Source organism: Podarcis erhardii (assembly GCF_964252035.2).
Source record: "Podarcis erhardii genome assembly, chromosome: Z".
Taxonomy (NCBI): Eukaryota; Metazoa; Chordata; class Lepidosauria; order Squamata; family Lacertidae; genus Podarcis; species Podarcis erhardii.
In genome coordinates, this window is record NC_138504.1 from 4,360,196 (window position 1) to 4,378,814 (window position 18,619).

Here is an 18,619-nt window from a genome sequence, read left to right on the forward strand (position 1 = left end):
AGGCCTAAAAATTACACAGACGTTCCCTCACCTTAGCTTTACACATGTGTAGAAAGTAACTCACATTCTCAGAGGAAAAGCCAGCCTGCATTATCAGAGCTGAAGAATTGTCAGGCAGAAGTACAAAGTCGAGTTTTCCCAGCACAAACATTCTTGACATTTTCTCAATAATGTCTAGGTAAGCAGACTCCCCTCTTCACATATAGGCTGTCTATCAAAGCAAAGAATCATAGACTCATAAAATAGCAGAGTTGGAAGGGACCCCGAGGATCATTTAGTCCTACCCCTTAAAAATGCAGGAATATGCAGCTGTTCCGTAGGGGGACTGAATCTGCATCCTTGGTGTTATCAGCACCATGCTCTACCCAACAGAACTATTACTGTACAGTCACTTTTGCTTTTGTTTCTACTATGTCTTTGTTTCTGTTTATACCGTACTTTGTAGTAACTTTCCTACTACAACGTATTTTGAGATTTGTGAAAAACATGCCCTAGTGTACAATAGCAATCCCACACAATAACTTGGAAATAGGCCAGGCTGAACACATGCCTTACTTCCAAGGAAACACTTGCTGCATTTTACGCATTATTACTTTAAGGTGGGAAAACGCGTCATGCAGGAGCCCTTGAACTGCTCTCTGCTGGCGCACCAGGTTAGCTGAATCCATCCATCCATATTGAATTATGCATTCCTTTTTATTATAAATGCATTTATGCAACTGTTCCAATTTTTGTATTATATATGATGGTAAGTATAGGCATACATTGTTATGTTCTAGGGGAGACAGGGCGGTGTAGTGGTTAGAGTGACGGACCAGGACCTGGGAGACCAGGGTCTGAATTCCCACTTGAACATAAAGCTCATTGGGTATGACCTTGGGCCACTCAGTCTAACCTACCTCACAGGGTTGCTGTTGGGATTAATTGAGAGTGGTGTGAGCCACCATGATATCCTTGGAGGAAAAAGTGGGATATAGATGCAATGAATATTGGGCTGTAAACCACCTTCCCAAACCCATTATTGGACGGAGGTACTGTTTTGCTTGCTACTGTTTTATGCATTTTTGAGTTTTTTAAACCGCACTTACCTCCCTCTTAAGTGGAAAAAAATAATGCACAGGATCGGTGCGCACAATCCTATTGCCAAACCCAGCACATTTTTGCAGCTGCTCCTGGGCATCATGTGGACAAGAGTTCCACCCGCCCACGCTTATGCACAGTACGTATTTGAACATGCTTAAAAGGCAGGGACTTTAACGCCAGAGCGCGCTCCAACGCCCCCTGCAGACGGACCCAAATCCGCGGCACTGCTGCTTTAAGGAACAGCGCCTTTTTCTACCGCGCCTGCGCAGGGCCCCGCGGCGCCGTCACGACGCTCGCTCCTCATTTCCAGCCACCCACCGCCTCCCCTTTTCCTGCCCCCTTTGTCCCTTTCTCGCCTCTCACCCAAACTTGCTGTGGGAAAGAGGCACAGAGGGGGAGAACCTAAAACGCCCCTCAGCCCGCCATTGGCTGCCGTTTGCGCGGGCTGCGGGGGGGCGATGAGCGCGGCCAATAGGACGCGCAAGGGCCCACCCCCGCCCAGGCGAACGCCTCCGACCGGCGTCACCAGCGGCCACTCAGCGCAAGCCCGCCGGAGCCCCGTCGGCCAATCAGTTCGGCGGCGGAAGGCGGGGCGAGCGCAGCAAGCACGGGAGAACGGTTTCCGGCCGCGCGCGCCTTTTCCCCTCCCCCCGCTTCTTTTTGGCGGACCCCCCTCCTCTTCCTCCTCCCTCGTTCCTCTCAGCGGCTTTTCCTGAGGTGAGGAGGCCGAGGCTGCCTGGCTGGCCGGCCGGCGAGCAAGCAAACAAGCGCGGCATTTGCGAGCCGGGGTCCGGCTGAGGGACGAGGCGGGGGCGGAGGAGGAGAAAGGCACCTGCCGGCAAAGGCGGGCAAATCTAGGCCGGGGCTTCTGTAGCGCCGCTGGGCCTCTTCGCCGCCGCCTGAGGTGAAGGAAGAAGCAGCCGCGGGCAAGGCAGGACCGACCGACGGAGTGAGTGAGCGAGCGCATGCGCGGCCTACCTCCCCCTCACGCCTGGTCCGGGAGCCCCCCACCCCAAAAGACCCCTTGTCCCTCTTCTCGCTCCGTCCACCTCTCTCTCTTCAGGGGCTTGGAAGAAGTCGGCGCAGCCTCCTCCTCCCTGTCTCGATTGCCGGGCCAAGTACCCGAGGGACCGGTTCCGAGGAACGGAGGTCCGGCGGCGAAGTCTCGTGCGCGGCGAAGGGACGCAGCCTCCGGTTTTGGGCCGCGGAAGCTGCGGCGAGAAGGAGAGGGCGAGATCCGTGGTGGGGCCAGGCTGTCCGCTGCCTTTTCTGGGTTCTCGGGGCGGATGGGGCCGGCGGGAAAGCTTTCGGCGGTAGTAGTACACTAGTAAGGTGGGGCGGAGTGTCCGTGTATTGAAGGGGGAGGGCTATTGGTTTGCCTGCTTCTTGTTTTCATTATGTATTTTGGGGCTTTGTTCAGCGACCCGTCCTGAGGCTTCCGCGGAGTAGTGGCATCGCCTCCCGGAATCGGAGGCCGCGTGTTTATGAAGGAGCCAGTTTGCTGGAGGGTTGCTGCTTGCGCGCGGCAGCGGCGGTGTGGGGAATAGGGGACCTGGGCCAGTTCCAGGGGCTTTCTGGGGGGTGCCTGACCGAGCAGGGCTTTTTGTTTGTTGGCTCCTTCGTGTTGCTAGCGCTGCCTTTGTCAGCCTGGAGCCCGCCTGGGTGTTTCCGGGCAGCTGCTCCCGTGGAGGCGAGTCAGTACACCTGAGGGTGGTTGTAGCTCGAAACCACCTGCAGGGGAATCGCTTTGGCAAAAGTTGCCTGGCCTGGCAGCACCCAGTGAAACGATTCAGCACATGCAAAAGGAAAGACATCTTCACATATCTGTATAGTGAAACTCTGAACTTGGCTGGCATTAAGATGTTATGATGGTTGTTGAGGTAGGTGCTTCAGATGAGGAATGGGAAAACTCGCAAAGGAGGAGATATGTGGCATTGGTCGTTAGCAATAATGAGCTGTGTATGATTTCCAGGACCAGAGGCAGTATGCCTATTGGATGCCAGTTGCTGGGGAACAATAGTGGGAGAGGGTTGTTGCCCTGTGAGCTTCCCAGAGGTATCACGTTCTCCACTGCAAAGAGATAGGATGCTGGTCCAGCAGGGCTCTTCTTGTGTGCCACACAGGTGACTTTGGACCTGCTTGAGATATGGCCAGTCAACCCAAGCTGCTGTTTTCTGCTCTCTGGACTGCAGCTGTTGGCCTGCTTGGCTCGGTGCTGGATGGGACCAATTTGGACAGTCCGCCCCTGCCACTTAATAGATCCAAATGGTTTCCAGAGAGTGATAGGGGATATTTTATCCCATGCTGATGGCCTTTCAGCTGATTCCCTGGTGGCCCGCTGGACTGCAGAGTTAACCAGGGCTATTGACTGTGAAGCTCCCTCTTTCCAATTGCATGGAGCCCAGACAGCCTCGTGGTTTTCTCCAGAGCTGAGGGCGATGAAATAATCGCTGAGGCGGCTAGAGTGCTGGTAGCGGAAAACTCATTCTGAATCAGACCGAACACGAGTTAGAGATTAGCATTGAGCCTACCAAGTGGCGATAGCATCGGTGAAGAGGACCTTCTTCACTGCCTTTGTTGCATCTGCAGAAAACAGCAGCAGGAGACTCAGGTGGTTCACAGTCTAACGGAACCACCTTTGCCATTGGGGCCTGGTAAGGTCCCCAAGATCTCATGCAATGATTATGCAAAGTTTTTGCAGATAAAGTCGCTCAGATTCAGAAAGAGGTAGATTCCACTGTGGAAGCAGGGCTGGGGCGGGAGAGTGCTAGACTCCTGTCTAGTCAAGTTGCATGGAATCAACTCCAATCTGTTACCTCCAAGGATGTGGACAGGCTGCTTGGATGAGTGAAACTGACCACCTATCTCCTTGATCCTTGCCCATCCTGGCTCATAAAAGTGAGCCGGGAAGGGCTGGGCAATGGGCTCTGTGGGGTGGTGAATTTTTCCCTCTGTGAGGGAGCCTTCCCAGACCCGCTGAAAGAGGCAGTTATTAAACCGCTTCTTATAAAACCATCTTTGGGCCTAGCCAATATGGCCAAATATCACCCAGTCTCAAATCTTCCATTCTAGGGCAAGGTGATTGAGCGGGTGGTTGCTGAACAACTCCAGGCACACCTGGAGGATGCGAATCATTTGGATCCCTTCCAGTCAGGATTCAGGCCTCATCATGTGACTGAAGCTGCTTTGGTCATGCTGGTCGATGAGCTGTTTCCTAGTTCTTCTGGATCTCTCAGTGGCCTTTGATACCATCAACCATGGCATGCTTCTGAACCGTCTAGAGGAGCTGTGGGCACTATTATACAGTGGCTCCGCTCCTACCTCCTGGGCTGTGTCCAGAAAGTGGTGTTGGGGAATGAGTGGGCTCTCACTTGTGGGGTGCCTCAGGGTTCCGTCCTCTCCCCCATGCTTTTTAATATCTATATAAAGCCACTGGAAGGGATCATCAGGGGGTTTGGGCTGGGTGTTCATCAGTATGCGGATGATACCCAGTTCTACCTCTCTTTTAAATCAGAACCAGTGAAGGTAGTGAATGCCCTGTGTGAGTCTGGAGGCAGTTGGAGCATGGATGGCAGCTAACAGATTGAGGTTGAATCCTGACAAGACAGAAGTACTGTTTTGGGGGGATGGGGTCCGGAATGGGGTAACTGCCTCTGAAGGACCAGGTGCATAGCCTGGGAGTCATTTTGGACTCACAGCTGTCTGTGGGGGCACAGTTCAATTCTGTGTCCATGGCAGCTGTCTACCAGCTCCATCTGGTATGCAGGCTGGGACCCTACCTGCCCGCAGACTGTCTCACCAGAGTGGTGCATGCTCTGGTTATCTCCTGCTTGGACTACTGTAATGCGCTCTATGTGGGGCTGCCTTTGTAGGTGACCCGGAAACTACAACTAATCCAGAATGCGGCAGCTAGACTGGTGACTGGGAGTGGCTGCCAAGACCATATAACACTGGTCGTGAAAGACCTACATTTGCTCCCAGTATGTTTCTGAGAACAATTCAAAGTGTTGGTGCTGATCTTTAAAGCCTTAAACGGCCTCAGCCCAGTATACTAGAAGGAGCATCTCCAGCCCAATTGGTCAGCCCAGACACTGAGGTCCAGCTCCGATGGCCTTCTGGTGGTTCCCTCACTGCGAGAAGTGAGATTACAGAGAACCAGGCAGAGGGCCTTCTCGGTAGTGGCACCTGCCCTGTGGAACACCCTCCCATCAGATATCATGGAAATAAACAACTATCAGACTTTTAGAAGACACCTGAGGCAGTCCTGTTTAGGGAAGTTTTTAATGTTTGATGTTTTACTGTGTTTTTAATATTCTGTTGGGAGTCACCCAAAGTGGCTGGAGGAACCCAGCCAGATGGGTGGGGTATAAATAATTTATTATTAATACTATTTATTAGTGACTTCCCATAGTCTCTTTCTAGCCCTATGCCTTGAGAGTAGTTCTCAGATGGTGAAACCAAGGAGTAAAAGTGGACCCCTCTGCAAGCAAAGCACATATTCTGCCCCTGAGCTTTGAGGCTTCTTCCATTTGTGAGCTAACAAAGCTGCCACCCACTGGATTGGATTTGTTGCAGCTCTCCAAAGTACCAGACACACAGTCCCCAACCTCCAACTCCATCAGGAAAGATCATTTGTAACAGAAGGTGCTGGTATTTGAACCCCATATCTTGTGGGAAGAAAAATGTGTCCTCTGACACTGTGGTTGTGGGTTCATTGTACTTATATTTAATTCTTTCCCCCCTCCCAGGTTTGAAGATGCAGGGCAACAAGGGCTTCGCTATGGAGAAGCAAAACCACACTCCGAGGAAGCAGCATCAGCACCAACAACAGCAACAGCAGCAACAACAACCTCCCCCAGCTAATGGACAGCAGGCCAACAACCAAAGTGAGTGGCGGCTTCCTTGGGTAACATCCACACTGGAGGTGGTGTCCTTTCTTGCAGCACTTCATTTGGGACATAGTTTGAAAAACACAGCACCTGTTCCAATTCTCTTCCACATGGGAGGCTTGTGATTGCACTTTATTTCACCTTTACTTGTTTACTAAGTGTGAAGTGGCCCTCTGGCTCCAGGGAATTACACACAAACTTATTGTGAGTGGCCAGTGGAACAAACCCATACAAGTCATTTTGGTATCTTTGGAGATGTCATAGTCATATGGTTAGATCTCGTATAGATAGTGCAAGGTATTAGTCTTCCTTTGGACCTGGTCACCACTGTGTGCTCCAAAAATATTCTGTTCATTGTGTACTTGCAGAAGCTACTGTTTTCAAAGCTACTGTTGGTCAGTTGCATGATTGAATCACAGCTTGGTTTGAAAGTATTAGGCTGGTGAGAACAAGCTCAGTGACACAGAAAGCATATATGAGGTGGGAATTTTTCAACCAGATCTGGTGTGATTTCTTGCGACTTTAGATAGGTACTTAACATGTCTGCCTCAGGTCACCAGAGGTTACTGTTGGATTGACTCTTAAAGGGTGTATCCCCCTGTTCCCAATATTGGCATTAACAGCAAATCCCTTCAGCACATGAGGATTGCTTATACTTCAAATCCTTAATGTGATTTGCAAACTATGCTGGCATAACTTAATGATTTGGTTGCTAGTGGTCTAAGAATGCATGATTATTTTTAAATTGCTAGGAGTTCAGGGCTTTGTAGATTATAGGTATAGCTAAATGGTGGATGGAGACATGGCTTAGCTTATGCTTCTGTGGCTGATTGGGTTGCTTTCTAAGATGGTTTGCTTCTTTCTGCACTTAATGAACATTATGGCTTTCTTTCTACAACTGGACTTGGATGCTCGCTTCTTCATTTGCTGCAGTTCCTCTGGCTACTGAGCACTTTCTCACCTCTTAATGCTCGAGTCCTTTTTCTATCACAGCAATATGTGGCCTCCTTCAAACACCCAGAAAGACTGGTGTTGGGCTTTGATTCTGATCAGTCTTTTAAGACAATGGGTAATGTGTTCTAACTGGCATTGCTATTTGACTGTATCTTGAGTTGCTTCCTCCAGATTGTAAATTTGCAGGCTGTATTTGGAGCCACACTCTCCCATCTGCTGCTGTGTGCTGGAAAGCTTCCTACCAGCACTGTCATGTAAGTGCTGCTAAAAATCTTTGTTTTGGACCTATCCTTCCAGCATTTGCAGTGCTCTGGCTGTCCTGCAGGTGGCTTTGCATTTTCAGTGAATGGGCCATATCTTTCATCTGCGCAGGGCAAAGGCTGCTATGGGGCTGACTCTTCAACTCCCAGGGCCTCCGACTTGTGTTGACCTGCAGTTGCTGCTAAAATAGTTAAGACTGGATGTGTGTTGGGACCTTTGTGCTCTTCAATGTGTTAACACTCAGCGTTTGTTCCCCCAATTTTGTAGAGCGATTCTGTACCTTATTCCCCTCAGATGAAGGCCTGACAATTGACATGAAGAATTTCCGAAAACCTGGCGAAAAGACCTTCACACAGAGAAGTCGCCTGTTTGTGGGGAACCTGCCCCCTGATATCACAGAAGAAGAGATGAGGAAGCTGTTTGAAAAATATGGGAAGGCTGGAGAAGTCTTCATTCATAAGGACAAAGGCTTTGGCTTTATCAGGCTGGTGAGTGGCTATAGTGTGCTAAGGATTCCTATGGCTTGGCGAAAGTAGTGCTGCTTTTAGTGCTAGCCACGTGGGCTTGAATGGCCAGTGCATGGTTTCATATTGTGTGCACTGTGAATGTTGCATGTGGCACTTTCTTTTGCGGAAGCAGACTCTCGCGTGATGTTTCTGAGTTAGGACTTACAGAATAATCCTTAATGCCTCTGGTCCTGGAATTTTATGAGGATTGTGAGAAAACCAGTTGCTTACAGGGGGGCCTGGGTTTCACTGGCAGAAAGCAGAACGTCTTCCCTAGGGAAGTGATCATTATGGCATGCAAGCTTAATGGATTATGCTAGTTGATTCCCCAGTAGCTCCAGAATCCCTAGCTGCTCAGTTCTAGCTGAGTTTCGTACATGGAGCTTCCAGCTGTGTACATAAAGAGATGAAGAAGCTCTTGAGAGCTTTCTTGGTGGCTGCTGTCCATAGGCTTTTGAACTTACAATGCTGGCAGAGCTGACCTGTTAATGTTCTCAGTCTGTGCTTCCAGACTGGTATTTCTAGAACTGAGGAAGAGGAGATGTGCAAACTCTTGATCTTCATTCATACATAATGTGTCAAAGGAATATATCAAGGTGGGAGGGCAATGATGAACTGGTTTGTATTCTGTATTTTTTAAATCAGTTGTTTAAAAAATACAAAAGTAAAAAAAATAAAATGGCTAATTCAGTGAAGGAAGAAGGCCTAGTCTTAAGTACTTGTTACAGTAATTTTTTTTAATCAAAACCTTATAATTTAGAAGCATTAAAATAAAGAATGAACAGTACAACTGTGTAAACATTAAATATTCACTCCTGGTTTGAACTTGGGCAGGTATGCTCTCTATAGTAAACTGAATTAGTTCTTTCTTTTAACTTGCTGTTTAATAACGTTTAAACACCAGATTTTGCACATAAATTTAATGCAAAATGACATATCATCCACATTTATAAAATATTAACAAAATTAGACATGATCTAACAGGTTTATGGGACGCGGGTGGCACTGTGGGTTAAACCACAGAGCCTAGGACTTGCTGATCGGAAGGTCGGCGGTTCGAATCCCCGCGACGGGGTGAGCTCCCGTTGTTTGGTCCCTGCTCCTGACAACCTAGCAGTTTGAAAGCACATCAAAGTGCAAGTAGATAAATAGGTACCGCTCCAGTGGGAAGATAAACGGCGTTTCTGTGCGCTGCTCTGGTTCGCCAGAAGCGGCTTAGTCATGCTGGCCACATGACCCAGAAGCTGTACGCCGGCTCCCTCGGCCTATAAAGCGAGATGAGCGCCGCAACCCCAGAGTCGGCCACGACTGGACCTAATGGTCAGGGGTCCATTTAACAGGTTTATAAAATGTTAGAAAAAGGATTCTGATTATGGTGTTGAGCCTATAAAATGGGAAAGAATATGGAACAAGAGGCCTATAAAATCAATTTCAGCAAGGATTCAACAATCTGCTCTCAAGATATTTTTAAGGTGGCATTGTACACTAGTGATCTTATCGTATATAAGCCCCAATTTCTCTCCAAAGTACTTCTGTTGCAAAAAAATAAAGGCATGCATTTCTGCTTATGGTGGGAATATCATTCAGTGACAGCTTTTGGAGAGGTGGTGAATTGGTACCTCATTAGCTTTCATGGGCATATGGGATGGGCCAAATGAAGACTGTTTGGATAAATAATTGATTTTATCTCTCTATGTATGTATATATATTGCTAGCTGCCAGGATGGTTATTGTAAGGAAAAGAAAATATTTAGAGGAGTTGGATAAAGATTTATTATCAAATCTGGTCCATAGTAATTTTTAAAAAATAACTCAGAAAATAAGGTACTGTATATTAGAAGGCCTGTGGATTTAATCTCCTGTGAAATATGCTGCCGTTTGAAATTCTTAGTAACTTCATCTACACGTGAGATTATGTAAGACCTTAATGGTAACATCTAGTTATTTGTAAACAAAGCAGATTTTTTTAAAAAGAGCCTGTTACTACTCTCCATAGTAACAAGTACAACAACAACAACAACAACAACAACTAATAATGGATTGTGAATATAATGAATTTTATATCTGGTTTTCTTTCCTTTTCTTTGTCCTTGATTTTGGATCCCTCCCAAAGTCTGATGTATAAAGAATTTATTTTGCATCCCAGATCCTATGCCACATAGTACTTTCCCACTCTGTTCTGCTAATTGTTGTTACTCCAGTGTTGAGGCGCTAGGTATGCTGTATTTTTAAGAGTAGCTTACAAGTGTGTGCCCTAAATGTCACACATGAAAAGTTCCAGTTGGAAAATCTTGGGCTCCCTTTTCTCAAGTGTGTTTGGATCTACTCTCCCATGAGAGTCATGCATTCATCAGTTCCCTGATTTTCATCTCTTCTCTCAAGTCCTGGCTATTTGTAATGCCAAAGTGTTCTCTTTGCTGGGCTCCCTACACTCTCCATTCCACTCTCTTTGGGAATAAAATTGTTTTTCCCATAATATGTGCTTTGATAGGGAGTGCCTACCCCTTTGTCTCTTCAGGGAGGTGCTTGGTCCAGTAGCAGTGAGCTGGTGGATTATTTACCCACTTGAAATACCGTATTTTTCGCTCTATAACACGCACCCGACCATAACACGCACATAGTTTTTAGAGGAGGAAAATCCATAGGCATGCCACCTGTAGGCATTCCCTCCATAACACGCACAGACATTTCCCCTTACTTTTTAGGAGGAAAAAAGTGAGTGTTATGGTGCAAAAAATACGGTAATTCTGGTGTGGTGGGCTTTAATGGGTGGTGCGTGTGTGTTTTTGTCTACAGGAAACTCGAACTCTGGCTGAGATTGCAAAAGTGGAGCTGGACAACATGCCCCTGCGTGGGAAGCAGTTGCGTGTGCGCTTTGCATGCCACAGTGCCTCACTGACTGTCAGGAACCTGCCACAGTTTGTGTCCAATGAGCTTCTGGAGGAGGCCTTCTCAATGTTTGGCCAAGTGGAGAGGGCTGTGGTCATTGTGGATGACAGAGGCAGACCTTCTGGGAAAGGCATTGTAGAATTTTCTGGAAAGCCGGCTGCTAGAAAAGCCCTGGACAGATGTAGTGAGGGTTCCTTCTTGCTAACCACGTAAGTTATTCTAGTTTACTATTGTAAGTACAATAAAAGAAACCAGGTCTTTTGACTTAGGGCGGTGTGTGTGTGTGTCTTACCAGTAAAGTTAAAGGTACCCCTGCCCGTATGGGCCAGTTGTGTCCGACTCTAGGGTTGTGCGCTCATATCACTTAAGAGTCCGGGAGCCAGCGCTGTCCAAAGACACTTCCGGGTCACGTGGCCAGTGTGACGAAGCTGCTCTGGCGAGCCAGCACCAGCGCAGCACACGGAAACGCCTTACCAGTAGAGGGCGATAAAGAGTGCATTTATTCAGTGGGCCTGAATCTTAAGTGATGTTCTCTATCTGTGTCTACAGAGCTAAATGAAGAAATACAGTATTGCAGTTTTACTCATCACCAGTCATTGCTTATGTTGAACAGGGCTGGTAGAACAAGAACTACAACCAGAAAATTGTGGGCTCTACATTTGGTGCTCATACCTTTATAAGAGATGCTTTTTGAGCACCACAGGACACATGGTGGTTTGCCCAGTCAAACATTATTTGCAAGGCTGGATCAAAGGTATTATGGATTGCTGGCCACAGCAGAATCTCAGGTCTCTCAGGTCTCTCTTATGCTGCTTTAGTGCTTCTTATCTCTGAACATTGTTTTTCACCTGGGAGTCCTTATTGGTCCCAGGAGGCAGCAGCATTCAGCTTCAGGGAAAGAGTGTTGGTAACTATGCTAAGGAAGGCCCTGATCATGCCTAAGCCTGTACTCTAAGCAAAGGCTGCTGCTAGCTCTTGGATTTTTGCCTTTAAAGAGGTTGGCATTTATTTAGGTGGATACAATTTTCATTGACAGGTTCCCTCGACCTGTGACTGTGGAGCCCATGGATCAGTATGATGATGAAGAGGGACTGCCAGAAAAACTTGTCATCAAAAACCAACAATATCACAAGTAAGTACCCTGTGGAAGGAGGAGAAGTGGTGCCTTCTTAGGGGAAGCTCATCTGAGGACATTTACATTTTTCTGGGAAATACCATTGTTATTAAATGGATTTATTACTGTTTTCACACCAATTTCTATAAAGTGGCTTCCAGAAACATAAAAATGTAACAGAAAGTAGCATGCAAGTGTTTTTTCACCTTGGTTTTTGCTAAGCATAGTGGTAGGATGCATAAAGCAAACTTAGTAGCTATCTAAGCTTGATTCCCTTTCTCAGAAACATTCATGATGCAAGCAGCTTGCCTGTAAACTTTACTTTCTGCCTTGACCCCAGTCCTGTGACTCTCACTAACTCAAGTTGCCTTCTCCTAAGTGACTGGATTTTTTTCCACTTTGCTGTTGCAGGGAGCGTGAGCAACCTCCCCGTTTTGCACAGCCCGGTTCCTTTGAGTATGAGTATGCTATGCGTTGGAAGGCCCTGATTGAGATGGAAAAGCAGCAGCAAGAGCAAGTGGATCGCAACATCAAAGAAGCACGGGAGAAGCTGGAGATGGAAATGGAGGCAGCTCGTCATGAGCATCAGGTCATGCTCATGAGGCAAGGTGAGAAGCAGAATGGCGATGGCCTTTGCAGTTTGCTGGGAGCAGGTAGTGCAGGCACCCTGACCCGTCACCCCTGTGGATGTTTTTTCCAGACTTAATGAGGCGCCAGGAAGAACTCAGGAGAATGGAGGAGCTGCACAACCAGGAGGTGCAGAAGCGTAAACAACTGGAACTCAGGTGAGCAGGGAATGAGTCACACCTGTCTGAATTTACTTGACTTGTCTGTGAATTTACTTGAGATGTGCTGGTAATTGGTAGGACTGTGTAGGGGCAAGGCTGTTGCCAAGAAGTGTCTGAGAGCACCTGTAGCTTGTGCATAAGCAAGTCTGAATTGTTTGATATCACACAATTGGTGTGACTATATGGGAGTCTTCCTTGCAGGCAAGAGGAGGAACGCAGGCGCCGTGAGGAAGAGATGAGGAGGCAGCAGGAAGAGATGATGAGGCGGCAAGAAGGATTTAAGGGGGCCTTCCCTGATGCGGTAGGGGACTTGCTTCACCTGGTGGGGTGGTGAGGGTCAGCTTCTACAGTTCATACAGTTTCTAACCCCTTCTGGCCTGGGCAATAGCACAAAGAAGCTTCTTTTATGTGCCCTGCCAGAAGGAGGTGTCGGGATATTGTCTGAAGCAAGCTTGTCTTTCTGTTTCAGAGGGAGCCTCCAGATATGCGAATGGGACAGATGGGTATGGGAGGTAAGCTGCAAGTGGTTTTTCCTCTCCTGTTAATGTTTTGGGTTGGGTTGTGCTTCATCAGCTGTTCTATGTGGTGGCTGCAGGTTCCTAAGTCAGCAGGTAGCTGAGCTCTGGGTGGGCCACAGGTGCTATTCACCAGCAGGAATATGTGCAGGAAGGGAGCTGAGCTTTCAGTGGCCACAACCCTCAGGGGCATACAGACCAAGAGGCCTCCTTGCTTTTCCTCAGGTGCGATAGGCATGAACAACCGAGGGACGATGGGAGCCACCAGTGTTCCAGCAGGGCCACCACCTGCAGCTGGTCCTGGGCCAATGATTCCTGATGGAGCCATGGGAATGGTAAGGTCAACCAAGTGCAATTAGGCAGGATTTGGCTGAGAGGGTGGGTTGCAAAACCCTTGATCTAGGCAAGAATCTGCATGAGCAGCTTCTCTCTCTGTAAGTTGATTTGAATCAGCTAGCTACATGATTCAACTAATGGTTTGGCAGGGGGCTGAAGCAAAGAAGCTAAGCCGTGTGTTCCCCCTTTTCCTAACTTGGCAGTTGTGCATTTGTTGCGTGGATGAACCTCACTGGGGTGGATTCCTAGCATTAGTTTCCCTGTGCCACAAGACCTGGGCTGTTTGGGTGGCTCCCTAAACACCACAAGGCTACTAAGCAGTAAATTCCCTTTTGTCTTGGCTGTGGTGGGTTGGAGAAACTAATCAAGTCTTCATGTCTCAAACACATTGCAAAGACAGTGTCAGGCAGGGTAGCTGATGAGGTACCCGCCTTCTGGGCATGCTTGTTTAAGAACAAGGCAGAAGGCCCAAGTAGGTGTGCGCTTAAGTGATCCAGCACAGTAGTTTGCATCAGCTACTAGTGTGGGTGTCCTGGAGAAGTTGTATTGCTGCTGAAGTAGTATGTTTTTAAACGAGAGAAACTTCCTGAGCGAGGTTTACTCAGAATGGCAGCCTATAGTTTTTTTAAATAAATAAAGCTGCAGTGAGTGCAGAGTAGGGTGGCTTCCTGTGTTTAGAGCAGCTGTGGAGGCTGAAGCACAGTGCAGACACTTGCACTTTTTCATGCCTTGCCTGTACATTGCCATTATGCCAGTGCCTTTGGATGACTCAAACAGGCAGTGCCATGTTGGTGGCATTGGTACCCTTGCATGCCTCTAGTTGTACCCAACTATCCTGTCTCCTTGTGCTGCTCTGTGCTCTGTTTTGGATACTGAAAAGCATTTTTATTCCAATCTTTGCCAAAAAAGACATGGCAGAAAATGAAAAGGGATTGGAAGTCAGAGAGAACTCAGGTGCTGTTGCTTTGGTGCACAGTTTAATGTGTTTTTCCTAAGCCCTCTTGGGCCCTGGTGGTTCCCCCATAATGGCTATTGGTGGAGGAGGGAAGAGCATACTAAGTGGAGGTTGCATGGGGTCTGTACAGTTGCAGTCAGTCTTGAGGGATGTTTCTAACCCAAGCTTCTTTTCCCTCCTCACTTTCCTTCAGACTCCACCGCCACCCGCTGATCGCTTTGGCCAGGGCGCTGCAATGGAAGGACTTGGAACCATGGGAGGAAACACACCGGGATTCAACAGAGGAGCTCCTGGGGGGGACTTTGGCCCGAACAAGCGTCGCCGATACTAAATGGGGAGGGAGGTGTGTCCAGTCTCCTGCCCATTCCATCGGGACAACCCTTAGGGGCTTCCCTTGGGCATCCGGGGTCTGGCCATGGCAAAAGGGCACCCAGCCAGATTTGTAAAAGGGTTTAGTCGATGCCACAAGGTGCATTCCTGCAAAATGCAATGTGAAAATGGATCCCAGGAAGCTTCACTAGCTGTGTAGTGTGAGAGGCCAGGTTAGGACCTTGATGTCTCTCCCATTCCCAAGCACCACAACACAGGTTCAGCCCCCAGCTAACTCAGCTGCCATTGGAGGCCTGTTCTGCCTTCATGCAGCTCTCTGGATATATTTTTCCAGAGCAGTAGAGCAGGGCCTGTGAGTCTGTAAATGTCTGTAGCTTCAAACGGCTTATCATGTGGGGGACGGGGGACTAGTTTTTTTAAAGAATAAACTTGTAGCTTTTCACTTTTCTCCTCTGGACCATTTTTTCCTTTATTGTAGCTCGCTGGTGCAGCCAGGAGGGCCAGGTTAGTGGTGGTGGTGGTGATATGGAGATGACTTATTCAATGTGTTGTACCATTTAAAAAAACAAAACATTTTTTTTACTGGTAGAAAAGTACAATCTATTGGACAAATTAAAGTTTCCTGTTGAAGACTCAAGTTGAAGCAACTGTTCGTATAACCCTAACTTTGCCTGTCTTGTGTAGAAGTATGAGACTTTCTTTATGTGAACCTGAGTTGTAATCGTCCACTAGCAGGTTGAGTTTGTCTGAAGATTGTTACAGGAATGCATTAATAAAAGGGATTTTAAGCCTTTTTCATCTTGTGTGGCATCTCTTCTGTTTCTTGGGCTTGTGTATTTCTGGGTTTTGGTCACTAGAGGGAGAACCTGCTGCATCCTTTCTGCATCTCTTGGAAGTGGCAGCCAGATCTCTACTTTTTCTGAGAAGTCCTGAGACACTCTGTGTTTGAAGATACCACCACTCTACCCCCCAGTGTTCTCTTCCTCCAGCAGTGAAGCTGATATGTCTTGTGTATAGCTCACAAAGTAGCTTGGTTCCAAAGTATGTGACCGAAAAACAAATCCTGACAAGGTGGTAACAAGAACACACACACACACACACACACACACACACACACCCCCAAAAAAGGAGATTTACTAGGGGAGGAGGGTAGTTTCCTGTTGGCATCTGCCCCGTATCTCTTACTCTGGATTGTTAATGCACATATTGCTACAGGGGAGGAAGTTTGTGGGCAAAGTGGCCCACTCAACTTTCAAGTTGTTCCTTTCAGAGCTGGAAAAATTGTTTTGAAGGGAAGGTGAGAGAATGAAAAGTGTTGCACCTTCACTTGATTTGGAAAGTGAAAGGAAAGTGGATAGGTTGCAGGCAGAAGCAAGAGTGTTTTATAATTTCACACAGTTGCTGTGTTCTCCTAGTCTTCAGTTTGGGATTATTACTGTAGTATGCACAATGTGGACTCACTGGTTCTGTAATGTTTTGGGTGCACAAACACCTATTAGAAGCAAGTATAAAGCAGTCAACATCCACAACTCTGCTCTTGCCTTATGCCTGGAGATGGAAAAAATGCAGTGTGTAGCAACTGTTGTCTGAACCAGCTTAATGATTTAAGATAAGAGCCAGACTTACCGTAGGAACCTGGGCCCTATATAAACAAGGTGTGCTGGAGGTGAAGGGGACATTCGTTTCTGCTCAAAGTTCATCAAGCTTGCAAGCCTGGTGGGTGGTGCTGTTTGCAAGATTCTACTACAGCAGAGCTGCTGGCAGCAGAAACCAGGTATGTAGGATTCTCTACTAATTGAACTGCCCCATGAACTGGTGGGACAGCAGGAGGAGGGGGGAGGCTGTGATTCTGCTTTGGGTGGCGAAAATATAAGCAGTTTCCTAGGTATGCAAGCTATGGGGCATTTTGTGCGGAGCTGCAGAAACATGGGAGTTGCTGGTATTACACAGCAAGTGGTTAAACAGTCAAGAGATGGATACTAGATCTTAGGTTCTGCATGCAAAGGATAATCCTGGCATCTGCAGCGAAAAGTATCTGTTGTAAGAGAACTGGGCCAAACCTCTTCCCAGTTTCTTTGGCAAGCTGCTGTTAGCTGGAGTAGATAGCCCTTGGCAAAACGGATCCGTTAGGCCAAGGCTTTCCAAATTTTTCATGTTGGTGACATCCTTTTTAGACAGGCATCATTTTGCAACACAGTTTTACTAGCAAACGGGAGGTTAAACTAACCCCTTTCCAACCCCGGGAGGAGCATGGGGAGTGTTCGCGTGACACCTAGACACTGCAGCCAACATGTGTCCCAACACAGTTTGGAAAGTGTGCTGTAGGCTCTGGCTGTGATTTTCTCTTTCCAGCTTTCACATGATCTGGTCATCTGTTGCCATGCAGTTATTGGGAAATGGCAAGTGTCGATAAGTAGCTTTAAAATTCTGCTGTCTGCTAAGGTCATGTGGCAAAAAGGAGGAATTTTGAATAGCACCACCTTCCAAGCTGCTGTTGGTGGGAAAGGATGATGATAATGGCATGTGTAGCAGTGAGCACAGCAGCAATGTATACCATGGGTTCTGCCGAAGCATAACCACAGCTGTGTATCTTCTTTCTGGCCCAATACCTATGTACATCGGGAATCTGCTTCTTCCTTTGCTTCCCTAGCATAAACAAGAACTTCTAAGGCCATACGTTGTTCCTGTTGAAATGCTTGTAGACATTCAGGACCCCTGATTTGTGGGATTCTGAAAGACTAAACTCAAATAGCCTTGCTGGGGCAGTCCCCCCCCCCCCCCGCAACCTGGTGCTCTTCAGATGTTTCCAACCCCTATTAATCTCTCACCATTGGCTTTGCTGGCGGCAGCTGATGGGAGCTAGAATCTAAAACATCTGTAGGTCCCTATTAGAGATAGCTGCTTGTGGGCAATCGTACTACAGTACTGAGGCTGGCTGGTGACAGCTGCAGAGCATCTATGTTCCATGCTTTCTGCAAATGCATAGAAGTACCGGTAAGTTAAAGAGTGGAAGCAAAGGGTAGGTAAGGTAACTTGGCACCCAGCCCTGGGCAGTTGTAATCAGCACCTGGAATTTCACCCAAGAAACATGAGCTTGTCAGGCAGCAGAGTCCACCTACGTGGTGATAACCATTCTCCCCAAAGCTGTATCCTGAGATGGCCTCAATAAGCTTGAGCTTTTGGTAATGTTTGGGAGAACAGCCTAGTGTCCCACAGTACCTGTCTGTATCCTGTTGGTTTCAGTGTTCTGTAGCAGCCCTGCAGATTTCTACAGGCTTGTAAAATGACCCAAAGTCTCTTGATACTCTACTCTGACTTTTGGTATTCTAAATACCAAAGAGCTGACTGTAGCAATCTTCACCATAATTTCATGCCACCTTTCTGTAGTTAGATTCTGTTGGTGCAGCTCTGCAGCTGCGCCCTACTACTCAGATTGGCATTTCCAGCCCTAAGGCAAAAAGATGACAGAGCAATTAACCTACAAGAGAGCAGCCTGGTTTTCTAGCTGTCCCAGAGACCTTGTAACAGCCTTCGTCAGTTTTCTGATCTGACAGGATTTTTCCAGTTGCTGTCTGGTCATTTGAGGCCTTTTATCAGCCCACTGCAAAGCCAGCTAATGCAATGGCCCCGTGTTACTACGCTCTGTTACAGGGTCCATTCGTCCTTTTTATGTTAAAAGTGTGGCACTTGCAGTAACAACTTTATAGTGGGTACCGGCACTGGATGAAGACCTGTACAAAGCAAATTTTAGCAACTTTAAAGAACCTCTGGAAATGTAGTGTGTGTGTATCTGTGTCAAGGAATCTGCCTCACGCAACTGTGCAACAGCTAGAAATTCAACAGTAATGCTTCTTGTCTAGTATATATAGATGGGGAATGATCCACTTGCTGCATAAAGCTAATAAATGCCCAGGAGCCCTGCTGGGAGAAAATTTAGCAGCCTTTCCCCCCTGAAGAGTATTTGGCTGTCTGGCTGACTAGCTGGCTAAGGCTGGGGTG

General features: G+C 47.5%; 2 protein-coding genes across 6 annotated transcripts in view; one reads left to right on the plus strand and one right to left on the minus strand.

Moving 5' to 3' along the window:
* The window catches only part of ARHGEF6 (Rac/Cdc42 guanine nucleotide exchange factor 6), a 370,252-nt gene that overhangs the window by 67,696 nt on the left and 283,937 nt on the right, over window positions 1–18,619 (minus strand). The gene's annotated exons all lie outside the window — the stretch shown is intronic.
* Window positions 1,695–15,416, plus strand: NONO (non-POU domain containing octamer binding). 5 transcript variants are annotated; one of them, XM_081848337.1, is made up of 11 exons: window positions 1,695–2,036; window positions 5,832–5,969; window positions 7,455–7,675; window positions 10,490–10,791; window positions 11,619–11,714; window positions 12,108–12,304; window positions 12,397–12,481; window positions 12,686–12,785; window positions 12,954–12,996; window positions 13,225–13,334; window positions 14,484–15,416. In XM_081848337.1, the coding sequence occupies exons 2-11, from the start codon at window positions 5,840–5,842 to the stop codon at window positions 14,619–14,621; spliced, it is 1,422 nt and encodes a 473-aa protein (XP_081704463.1). In that variant the 5' UTR covers window positions 1,695–2,036; window positions 5,832–5,839; the 3' UTR covers window positions 14,622–15,416. The 5 variants fall into 5 exon arrangements, with proteins under 5 accessions (XP_081704463.1, XP_081704465.1, XP_081704466.1 ...); XM_081848339.1 differs by having other exon boundaries at window positions 1,695–2,032; XM_081848340.1 differs by having other exon boundaries at window positions 1,707–1,800.

What these genes read in the sequence shown, in the direction of transcription:
- NONO (XM_081848337.1), top strand. Translation starts at nt 5,840, where the DNA reads ATGCAGGGCAACAAGGGCTTCGCTATGGAGAAGCAAAACCACACTCCG. An exon ending in ACAGCAGGCCAACAACCAAA is followed by an intron (nt 5,970 to 7,454) that starts GTGAGTGGCGGC and finishes CCAATTTTGTAG; the next exon opens with AGCGATTCTGTACCTTATTC. An exon ending in CTGATGGAGCCATGGGAATG is followed by an intron (nt 13,335 to 14,483) that starts GTAAGGTCAACC and finishes ACTTTCCTTCAG; the next exon opens with ACTCCACCGCCACCCGCTGA.